General features: G+C 37.3%; 1 protein-coding gene across 10 annotated transcripts in view; it reads left to right on the top strand.

The window, feature by feature from the left end:
* The window catches only part of LOC132705393 (uncharacterized protein CG43867), a 146114-nt gene that overhangs the window by 130052 nt on the left and 3535 nt on the right, over positions 1-12527 (top strand). For 4 of the 10 annotated variants that reach the window (XM_060675952.1, XM_060675960.1, XM_060675959.1 and 1 more), the window contains 7 exons: positions 4967-5272; positions 5458-6112; positions 6204-6377; positions 6926-7149; positions 7210-7386; positions 10647-11258; positions 12104-12461. In XM_060675952.1, coding sequence (XP_060531935.1) covers positions 4967-5272; positions 5458-6112; positions 6204-6377; positions 6926-7149; positions 7210-7386; positions 10647-11258; positions 12104-12461 — 2506 coding nt within the window. Of the gene's footprint in view, positions 1-2813; positions 3234-4966; positions 5273-5457; positions 6113-6203; positions 6378-6925; positions 7150-7209; positions 7387-10646; positions 11259-12103; positions 12462-12527 lie in introns of those variants that run through there. The other 6 variants (XM_060675962.1, XM_060675956.1, XM_060675954.1 and 3 more) reach the window with 6 other exon arrangements.

Genomic DNA, 12527 nt, shown 5'->3' with positions numbered 1-12527 from the left:
AAGTGGCATTTTGTTTTGAAATGATGGAAAAAGTAAATAATAATACATATATTTTTTTAATATTCGTTTCACTGATGGAATGTACATTCTTACTCGACAAAGAACCAAATGTTCAAAACTGTCGGTATCGGAGCCAAGACAATGAATATCGTTTTGTTCATACTCGACGCAAAAAATATGTGTTGTGGTGGGCATTTGCGTTGGACCATTTTTGATGGACCATAACCTTTCGGAACCTTTCGGTAGAAAGATATTTGGATTTATTACAAAATCAAATTGAACCCGCACTAGAAGAAGTTGTTCGTGACCTGGTACGAGATGGATGATGGATAAGTCCCGTATGGCTAGCGAGAGTCACCTGACCCATCGCCGAACGACTTCTTTGTGTGGGGTAAGTTTTATCTATAAAAATGTTACATTTGAAAATCTTAACCACCAAAACGTTTCCTCAGGAATGTTAGAAATGATTTTTATGATCACTTAATGGTATTTTTATTAAAAATTTTATTTTTAATAAAGGACTTGAGGGTTAAATTTAGAGTCGTTCTTTGAAGCTTCCTTGTTGGTTAAACCCCCTTTAAATGAAAATTCAAGAACGCTTTAAGGGACAACGAGGTCTGAAGAACTGAGTATGAGTTTGGTCTTAAGAAAAACATGATGAGACTAAATGTGCATGTCTTTATTGTAAACCAACTTTAATTTCATATGCCATTGTCCAGCTTGACGTCAAGATTTGGAAATAATAGTGTTTGTTGTATTGACTTTTTGCAATTTTGCCATCAAATTTAATTCAGTAACTGAAAATTGCTGTAAAATGTACAGGGGAGCCAATATTTGGCCACCTAAAAATTTACGTGGGATTTCCTATGTTTAGCGTTTAAAATGACGGATTCAAATCGACCTACTTTTTTGGTAACACCCTGTATAGATTGGCCCAAGAAACTTGTTTATCAACTCTTTTCGTTGAAGTAGTAGTGGTGTCCCTTTTTTTAACGTTTCGTACCAATTCATTTGATTTCCTGTAAATATGCAAATCAGAATAAAGGTCGTGTAAACGAACATTGAAATTTTTACATGGAGATTTTTACTAACGTCAACGTTTAACTTTATTTGATAGGGTTACTTACGCCACTGGCGGCGGCAGTCTCATTTCTCATATACGCCATAATATCTCTGGCACCGAGCCAACGAAACCGGAGGTCTTTAACATTCGGCCAATGGCAAGAGGGTGGATGGTCTATTTTTAAGATGCCCGAGTATTTATACGTATTTCTGTAAATTTGTAAGCGCCCAACAGCACTTAATTCCATCGCTGACCAAAGTGCTCTTATCTTTATAAATGTGTTACTTTGGTACAGTGTATGACAAAGTGCCCTTTAGACCACGCTAGTCATTATTCGTTTTTTAGCGTCTGTGCTATTCCGATATATATATATATATATATATATATATATATATATATATATATATATATATATATATATATATATATATATATATATATATATATATATATATATATATATATATATATATATATATATATATATATATATATATATATATATATATATATATATATATATATATATATATGATGACACTATATTCCGGGATATCATCCGTTCGCTCGTTGAACTCCGACTGGAATCCTGCATCCGACTGGAATCCTGCAGACGTTTCGCCAAAATCTCACTTGGCATCTTCAATATATATATATATATATATATATATATATATATATATATATATATATATATATATATATATATATTCTCACGTATTGATTCACGGATGGAAAAATGTGATGACACTATATTCCGGGATATCATCCGTTCGCTCGTTGAACTCCGACTGGAATCCTGCATCCGACTGGAATCCTGCAAATCTTGCATCCGACTGGAATCCTGCAGACGTTTCGCCAAAATCTCACTTGGCATCTTCAATGCTCGCGTTTCGAAGTGTTTTCGGAGCGCGAGCATTGAAGATGCCAAGTGAGATTTTGGCGAAACGTCTGCAGGATTCCAGTCGGAGTTCAACGAGCGAACGGATGATATCCCGGAATATAGTGTCATCATATATATATATATATATATATATATATATATATATATATATATATATATATATATATATATATATATATATATATATATATATATATATATATATATATATATATATATATATATATATATATATATATATATATATATATATATATATATATATATATATATATATATATATATATATATATATATATATATATATATATATATATATATATATATATATATATATATATATATATATATATATATATATATATATATATACTGTGTTTACCCAATCAAAAATGTTCCTTCTTCCATTTGTTCATGACGCGTCATGCGATATTTCGATGACTAATTTTACCGTAGCTGTAGGCGTATGCGGGGCATGTCAAAGTAAAACGGCCCCAAGGATTCGTGGAACTAATTAAACTAAACGCCTTTATAGGGTTGGTGTTTTATTCGGATCCATCGTTGCCGTTTTAATTGGCATTCTCTGTCTGCAAAGCTCTTGGCGGGAAATGGGAGGTTTAATGGTATGTTTTATATTTAGGGGTCGCATAGATAAAAAAGCAGTCGAATATTTCGATATTCCTCTTGGTTCTTGGGCGTTTTCTTAAAATGCTTTTATTGTCGATATCTTATACCTCGCAGAAACTAACATCAAAACACTGTTTATTTTCAATTTTTCATTATCTTTTAAACTACTCCTGTATCTTCAACGAAGCTTTTTCTACTTCCGCTTGAAGCAGAATGTTTTTCCTTTTCATATGTGTGTTATGAATATCGGCGATAAGTAAATCGATTATTTCAACACCCCGTCGACATATAACGACGGCGAAATCCTAACCCTCATTTTAGCCCCTCCTTCACCTATGTCCACCCCAACCTTAAACGTATTGAATCATACTGTAAACCGTCCGTCGTTGCCAAAACAAATCGGGTGCCGATGACCGAAGTACTTTTGTCGGGAAAGTTTCGTGACGACGACGACGACGCGCGTCGGGACGCTGTGGCGTCTCCCTCGGTTCCAGTCGGTGTAATCGCCTCTTCTACACACACTTTTCCGTCGATGCAGTGAGCCCGAGTGCTTTATATAAACGCGTTTACGGGGTGTTGTTTTGTTGAGAGTGCTCGAGGAATTTTTTTGGATGCTAATAATGGAGGTTTCCGGTTGCGGTAATATTACCTTTCTTTTTCTATACACTTTTCCGCCACTGCGCACACATAAAATAACAAAAATTGAAAAATCGTATTATATGAAAATGTTAGATTTTGCTATAATTTTTTTTTTTAATTTTGCATAAGTTTTTCTGAAGAGTTTTCAGAAATTTTGAGTCCGTGCACCGGCGCCTCTATATTACCACTAATACCTAAGTTTTATTTAAAATTAATTTTCAAATTAGAGATTACAAATATATCTACACAAAATATTGAGATCAATGAAATGGTAATAAAAGTGATGAATCTATATGATTTGAACAAAGTCAAAGTTAATACAAACCATTTATAAACTAGGACACAGTGACAGAATTTGAATTAAAATATTTGGAGGAAAGCAATGGGGATAAGATCAGTTTTATGTCAAATGTACCCAGAAAGACACTAATTGGTAAATTATTATTGCTTAGTTGGGTATTTTAGTATAGGGAGTAGAAAAAATTATTATAAGGCGAATATCAACATTTAACTTGTATTTCTTGACAAATATACGATTATAGCGAATTCAAAGGAACACTTCTGACAAAACCTGACTTTTTGTGGCTTAGAATCCGAATGTGTAATAAAATGGCGGTCTCCCTCTAAGATTTTAAAGTTGCTCCCAACCCAATGTCCCACCGCCAATCGGTCATGTTTGGTGTTATTGAACAGTTTTCTTATTCAATATTCAATATGTGTTTTGGATTGAAGGTATAATTCCTAAGATATTCCGCCTTTGCATTACTTTTTGAACAGGGTATATTTATTTAAATTTTTAAGTGATCCTAATGAACTTCTGTTTTTTGCTGTAAAAATTATGCTTTAGGTTTCATTTCATTTTCCTGTTAAATGAAATAAACGACTTTCATTTTCTATCGAGTGATCTTTTTTGACATCATTTTTGACTCACCATTTTTTGTCTTGAATCATTGCAACGGAAAGTAAGTAAAACAACATTAATCGCTATCAAAATTTTATTTATTTTCTCGGTCTAATCACCGTATGTGTCATATTAGTGTTTATCTGTTTGAAGTCTCGAATCAGCGCCGTATCGTCTAATTAGTACAAATGTTGGACTATTTCAGTTTATATTTGTATTTAAATTGGACGCACGGTTGTGATGTGTCCATTAACAAACGTAAGTAAATGTTTAAACGGCATTAATAAAGCGGGTCGAAACTATCGGGATATCCGATCCGATAGACGCCCGGTATTTATTTATAAAAACGCTTGCCTCTTTGTATTCAGGGAACCGCGTCGAAGTGACATAGCGTGTGTTGTGTTTCTACAGCCGTATATTTTTAATAATCCATGCGGTAGCAGATGGTTGAAATTTAAATGAACGCTGGTGCATGTTTTAAGCAGTTTTGTGACACTGCAGCTGCGTATACCTGAATGGTCGATAATTACCCGCGGGAGTTTTGTGAAACAATCATTTATCGACATCGGATCCGCCATATTTTAGTCGGAGAATTTAATGATCTTCGCCAAAATTACTATAAATTAAAAGCAAAATTGAAAAATAAATTTTTCGTTTTTTTTTTTATATTTTGACCAAATTTTTTCGAATACCTTGTTGGAAGTTTTTATTTTCTTCATTTCTTGTCTGAATTTCTAAAATCGCTTACTAGGTTTCGTTTTCCTGATACCGTTATTGATTTAATATTTTCCTATACCCCTTTCATTATCCTAATCATGAAATTACCCTCAAGGTACGAATAATGGAACAAAAGCTAGCATGGTCAGCTCAAAGTGACACGAACAGCGCCCAGATACATCGGCTAGAGGGCGAAGTGGAAGAACAGCGGCAGCTCCGCCTCCAAGACGCCCGGCAAGTCGAAGCCAAGGCCGCCCGCATCAAAGAATGGGTCACGAATAAGCTCAAAGAACTCGAACAGCAGAACCAGCACCTTAGGGAGCAAAATATCAAGTGCAATCAGCAGTTGGAACTGCTGCGAAATCATTTGGCTTTGGCAGATCGGAGAAGGTCGGAAAGCTGTTCTCCCGAACCCAGACAAGTAAGTCTTTTCCTACAGTGAAAGTACTTGCTTAAATTTTATTTCTAAAACTGCAATTGAGGTATTTTCTTCAAGTCTTTTGATACTATTTTTGTTCTTAATAAAAAGTATTTGTGCGTGTAAATAAGTCAGTTGTTAAATCTTCCGCTGCACTATTATCACATGAGCTATGTTATTCCTTGTAGCTACCTCTATCAACCACGTCATCATCTCGAACGGCGAGGCATCGTAGACACCAGTCGGTGTGTCTGTCGACCAACACCAACTTTGAACCCGTCGTACCCAGCACATTAGTAACCAGCGTCAATTTCGGCACTACGAGCAACTCTAGCATGGACCCGCTGACTGATGAGCTGAGAGCTGCGGTCGACAATCTTAGCGTTGGCAGGATACCGAGCAGTAGTGCCAGTGATCCAGACCTAGCCCATGATTACGCAGAAATTTACACCCCAAGCCGCGAGAAAGTGACTTGGCCACGAGCTCCCACTCCGCCCCTGCACAGGTTTCCCAGTTGGGAGGATAGAATATATCAGGTGGCAGCTGACGGCCTAACTCTGACCGGTACCACACCTAGTGATATCGGACCGGAACAGGCCGGTTACCAAGACATTCCAGTACCCGTATACGCTACCGTTAAAGGGCGAGCTAGTCAGATAAGGTCGATGCCCTTTACGGGAGATTCTTCAGACGATTCGAGTGACGGTGAAGGCAACAATACGGGAGGAGTGGATGGTGGTACGCAGACCCATAGCAGAAGTTCTGGCGAGACTTCCGGTTCTAGTCCAGGAAAACGGACAGGTTCCAGCAGTAGCGGGTCGCCCAGCAAAAGCAAAACCAGAGGTAATTTATTGGTTTTCGTTCCTTAGTGGTCTCGGTATTTTGCTTGTTGTCTTCTCGCTTTAGATATTCTTTTACTAATAATAAACTGAAGGTGTTTCAGATACATCATTCGAGTCAGGAATGTCTGATGACTACGCCGTACCGCCGGATGCTTTGAGTTGCGATACGACTAGTCTAGAGTCATCCATGATGTTGCGGACGTCGTTCCTCGACAGTCCGAAGAGGATAGAGAGCTTGGAGAAGAGTGGGTCTTTAGCGAAATTGGGTGAGTTCTTTTAGTTGATAGGGACGAGATTAGTATATTGTCAATGGTTAAAGTTAGATTTTATTACTCTTCCGACTTTATTTAGTTAGATGGTGCATTAATAAATAAAAATAAATAATACAACTGACACCATCAGTTTTTTTTTAATGTGAACCTAGTTTTGGTTAGCCACAATCGCTTTATTCATAGCACCAGTAATAGCGTAGGAAAAGTACTTCTAACTATACCAAGTTTATTAAAATCGGTTACACCTTTTTAGAATTGTAGACATTTATTTGGGAAAAACGTTAGAATATCCCTTTCATATATAGACTAAGGCGCATTAAACAAAAATATTTGTCTCAGCCTTAAAGCAGTTCTCAAACTAACTTCGTGAATATAAGAAAATTTTACAAAAAACGAGCTCGAAAATAATTTTGGGCATTTTATCTTGTCCGACTAAATATTTTCTTTGTTTAATTTTTAGGCCAATCCGTTTCCCTAATACCCCACTTACCCTTACATAAATTAAGTGAAGACATCTTAAATGTTTTTCGCATGATTTTTAGGCGGAAAATTGAAAACGTGGCGTAAAAAATGGTTCGTTCTCAAGAACGGCGTGCTGACCTATTACAAGAGCCAAAGCGACACCAACAGGAAACCCCAAGGTCAAATAGTGCTCGACGAGGTGTGCAAAATAACAAGAGCGGACGGCTCCAACACGTTCGAAATCGACACTGGGAAAAAAACTTACTACCTTACCGCCGACACCATTACCGCCATGGAGGACTGGGTAAGTGTCCGTCACGCCCTTCGAAAATAGACGATCTAACGCGGGCGTGTGGCTTCGCAGGTGAGGATCTTGCAAAACGTCCAACGCAGAAACGCCACGAAGATACTCCTCAGCAAAGAAGAAAACAAACCCTCCGTCCAAGGTTGGTTGACAAAAGTGAAAAATGGCCACGCCAAGAAGTGTTGGTGCGTGCTAATCGGGAAGATGTTTTTGTATTTCAAGTCGCCATCCGATATGGTAAGAGTGATTTCCGATTTTTTTTTCAGTTTAGTTTTAATTAATCTTTTCATTGTTGTCTTGTTTGCCTTTTGTTTTATCTTCAAGAGTTCTGTTATTATTTGTAACCAAGTAAATACGATGTGTTACATTGTCATAATACATGTATTATGACAATGTTGATCGATTTTCAAGTCGTTTTTATTCAAAGATGCATATTATCACCCTCCTTTTTGACGCTTGAAACGTGGTTTAATCATAACAATTAAAATTTGTATAATATGATTGCGTAAACACTTTTTTGCAACTTTTTAAATTTGACTCAAAAAGATTTTGCTTTTAATGTCAATCCGAAGATGATGCGAAGGTGGTCAGTTTAGGTTTTATTGTCCCGATGTTCTCCCAAAAATTTTAGATTTTTGGTCAAACGGGGCTTTTTTATTTAATTTTTTTCAAAGAAACTTCCACAGGCTACTGCAATACTTTTTACAAAAGTTCTGGATTCCTCCTTCGTCGGTTTTTACGGAGTCGAACTTGCTAACGTTTCGCCAGTCATCCTGTTGGCTTCTTCAGAGCGTGACTGAAACGTCAGCAAGTTCGACTCAGCAAAAACCGACGCAGGAGGAATAAAATTTTATGTCCGGTTTCGTGTTTGGCAAGTGATGTTTTGAATGTAAGGAAGGACCACAGTGGCAAGTGTAGGATTGCTTTCGGCCTCATTGCTATTGGACGGTTGTGGTGAAGTGTATTTTGTGATGGAACGCTTAATATCTTTAATGTGGAAATTATTATTATTATTATTATAAGAGAAGAGCAGAGGTGAGGTGTTTTAATTCTGGGTTCAGTGACTCAGGTTGCGATAGTTTGACGGCTCTGTAGAGAAGAGAGTTGATAACCGATGATTTCTGCCGCGGATGGTGATGTGCATTAAGCTATCGGTCTGTGTGCGTAGGTTTTCTGTAAACACAATGAATGACTCAATGTTAGGTCTGATTTTCTATTCATAAGTGTATCTAGGACTATCTAAGAAAGTTTAAATGAGGCCAAATAACAAAAGTATCATCGACGTAGGGTTTTGGTTTTAGATGAAGGGTGTCGAGAGCTTTCTTCTCAGAGTATTCCACAAATTTATTCGCGATTACTGGTGATAGTGGGGAACCCATAGCTGTTCCCGACGTTTGTTCAATAATTTGACCGTTTTAAGAAAAATATTTATTTATTTATTTATTTATTTATCAGCGGGCCAACCGCCCAATATAAAATAAGATTCACATAAACAAATTAGTAAAAAACAAGATAAAATAAAATAAAACAAAAATTAAACAGAATGAAATAGATAGATAAAGACCCAACATTAATATGAGAAACATTGGTTTTTCCAAAATATTAATATTAATATAGGAGTCGACACGACCGTAAGAACACATAGTAGCTAGACAGCAACACAATGTTATAAAATATCATTCAGAAGTCAGACAAGGGAACAGTTTTACTGACAGTCTTTAAGTTTTTTCTTAAATATTCTTGCACTCTGGAAGCAGTCAAGTTGGTCCGAAAAGCGATTTGCTAGTGCGGCTGGCCTAGTAGGAAAAGAACTCTGCCCATAGTTAGTACGATGGAACTCTACCTGGAAAGAGTGGTCTTTTCTGGTTGGCGGGATGGTGGGGGGGTTAAAGGCGAAGCCCAATCTTACATAACAGCTCAGGTCCATGAGAATTTGACTGCAGTAGGTAATAAAAAATGGTGAGATCCCGATGCATGCGACGAATCTGGAAAGTTGTAAGTTGGAGAGAGATTTCGAATTCCGAGTAATTAACGTCCTCAAATGCTTGGTCCTTCTTAAATGCTATATACCGCAGGAACGTATGCTGCACTGTTTTTATGGCCTGTATGTGGACGTTATACGAAGGTGGCTATACATAGGAACAATAATCCAGGTGTGGACGCACGAGGGAGCAAGTAAACAGTAATATGTTCCAGACAAGCATTTTTCATTTAAGGTGAGAAGGTTTGGTTCCAGATTCTCTGATTTTACTATATCTGAAATGATGTTGAGAGTTTCAGGAATAGGAACTTTAGTAAATAGGGATTCTACATCGAAGCTAACTAGAATCTATATAATGTAATGTTTTTTAAGTGTTCAATGAAGTGAAAGGAATTAAGTACGAAACTGTCAATTTTCCCTGTAAAGGGTTTTAATAAGAAAGCTAGATATTTTGCTAGAGAATATGTTGGAGAACCAATGGTACTGACAATCGTAGTTTGTGAATCTTCGGGAGTCCGTAGACGAGGAATTTTAGAGAGAGAAGGAGCCTTACTAACGGATTTAAAATTGCGTTCCATAGATGACATATGATCTTTTTTAAGTTGATGATATGATCCGTCTGTAAAAAACCAGATTTACCACTTGTCCAAAAATCTCTCATCATCTTCGCTCCTTCAAAGACAAAATTCCATTTGAGATGCCAGTAGCTTACAGCAGACCGGACGAAAAATATCAACTAGGCTCAAAGAACATGAAAGAGCTTTAAGACTACCGGATATACAATTTTATTCGATAAAACTACAATTCTAGCATCTACCAACGAAAAATCCGAGAGTCTATAGAAATCTGTAAGCAACCTAAAAATCTTAAGCGCGACTCAGATCTTTACCTGTCACCAACATGGGAATCAGTCATCCTAGATGGTGTTTATGCCCTTCATTTAGCTCCGCCCCCCTCAAACAATATAATATGATTGGCGAAACGTTAGCAAGTTCGACTCAACAAAAACCGACGCAGGAGGAATCGAGAAGTTTTGTAAATATCCTTATAATAAAATTATTATTTATTATTAATTCTATTTATAAATTTTCACAAAATATCATTTTCTAGTTTGAGTAGTTTTCTTGTTACAGAGAGTATATTAAAAAACTTGATTTTAATTTACTTTATTTTTATAGCTATAATGACACTTTAGAATCCTAATTTAATTGTTCACTGCGATGACCGACATCAAAACAATTACTTCATTATAACCATATCAGAAAACAAGAATCATTAAAGAAACAATGGAATTGTATGACCAAGCATCTAGAATCTCAAAGGTATCATATTTAATAAATAAAACATTGCCAAAATAAAATTATTGGCATAAAGATATAAATACTCGTAAATGCTAGGCACATATCTTCCTAATATATTTTAAGCGGTCCATTCGCCTCATTTTAATTAGCGTATCAGCGTAAAAAGTTTATTTTAAGATTTTAAGATTAGTACGCCGTTTCTTTTTTGCGCTCAGACGCCCCACGGCCAGATCAACATGCGGGAGGCTAGAGTGGAGGAAGTCGAGCACCTATCCGACTCAGATTCAGAGGAACGAGACTCCGAGCAACCGGATCTTACGATCGGAATTTTTCCGAACAATTCGGGACCCACTTACCTGCTCTGTCCCGGGAAACAAGAAAAGGACGCCTGGCTGTACCACCTGACGATAGCGAGTGGCGGCGGCCCAAACACAGGTACCCAATACGAGCAACTGATTCACAAACTGATGGAGGTGGACGGAGATCCCAACTGCGTACTGTGGCGACACCCCGTGCTTCTCCACGTGCCTTGCACCAAAGATGGCGCCGTTCCTTCGTATTTTCCGTTGACGAGTTTGCCTTCGGAATCGCTTCAAGCAGAGGCCATCAAACTCTTCAAGTGTCTACAATTATTCGTTTCTGCGGCTGTTGATCAAGCCGGTATCGATTATCACGTGATCCTCGCACAGAACGCTCTCCAGCAGTGTCTCGACACACCCGAACTGCAGCCAGAGCTCATCTGTGCGCTCGTCAAGCAGACAAGCAAAAGCGCTGCGTTGCCAAAGTTGGGAGTGCAGGTACCCACCCAAAAATTGCTTAAAAAGAGCGTAAGTGTGCTTTTTATGGTTTTGGCGGGAAGGAAGAGTGGGATTTTGGTGTTGGGTGGTGGGGATAGCGCGTAACTCCCATAGTTTCGTCGTAGACGCATGAAAATAATTTTGCACGCAAATTTTGTAGAATCAGGGAAAAAGCTTGCTAATAATATAAAATAGTTATTAGCAAGCAGACATTCTTGGTTATTAATATTTTTCTCTGTTGATTTTTTAAAGATTAATTGGTTTTGGTTTTTAGTGGCTAAACATTAAATTACATTTTTAAAATACCTCAAATTTTCTGTGGTATCGTTCCTCCAACCTTTAGTAGTCATAAAATGTATTCGATCGATTGCATGCTATTCGTACGTTTATTTTCGTTTTTTTTCTTCTTTCAGCTGACTAAGAATGTTGGTGTTTCATTATTCTTCTCCTTATTTTAGTTTCATATTTTTTAGGCATTTGGAGTTTAGCAATTTCGACTCGATGTGAATGCCATTGTTTTATTTCTTAGATAGAATCCTGCAGGATAATTAAATCGCCACATAATTACATATTCTTCCAGTAATTATTCAAAATTCCGTCATGCCATGAATTTTGATCAAAAGGACTGTAAATAGCTTAATAAATAACCCTAATAATTGGTCACCTTCACAAGAAAGGAAGATTGTATTAAAATATATTTTCTTCTATATATTTGTAAAAAAATATTCTCATCCAAACATACGGACACACACACACATAAGTCATCCACACCGCATACTGTTCCATGCTTGATTCTAGCTGTCCTACGCTTCTATTTAGTAGCGCAGTTCTACGAAGACGACGGCCAAAAACCGAAACACCAATAATCTTTTCAGCAACTGCTTCTCTGCGCGACGCAAAGTCTGTTTACGTGCGAAACCAACGCGCCGAGTATAAACAGTACGATATCTGATGATCAAATCGCATTGTCCAATATACAGGCCGCCCAGGAAGAAAAGTACAAGGAGCATAAGGAGTGTTTCAAGGAGCATAGAGATCCTAAAGCGCCACCCGCTTACACTCTGCTGCAAGGATGGCAGCTGTTGGCGCTTACCGTTAGTCTTTTTGTGCCCAAATCGTCGAAACTTTTGTGGTTTCTGAAACTGCACCTTAACAGGAACGCAGACAACCGAACCGAGTGCGGCAAGTACGCCGCTTATTGCGAGAGGGCGCTCGAGCGGACTATTGTTGCAGGTTCGTTATAAATGTACTTATTTATTTGCACATTTACGGCAGTTCGAAACGAATTCTATGTTTTTA

The sequence above is a fragment of the Cylas formicarius genome, unplaced genomic scaffold, assembly GCF_029955315.1.
Source record: "Cylas formicarius isolate icCylForm1 unplaced genomic scaffold, icCylForm1.1 PGA_scaffold_7__23_contigs__length_41026272, whole genome shotgun sequence".
Lineage (NCBI taxonomy): Eukaryota > Metazoa > Arthropoda > Insecta > Coleoptera > Brentidae > Cylas > Cylas formicarius.
Note: the sequence above shows the minus strand (reverse complement) of the source record. Positions and strands in the feature narration are given on the sequence as shown.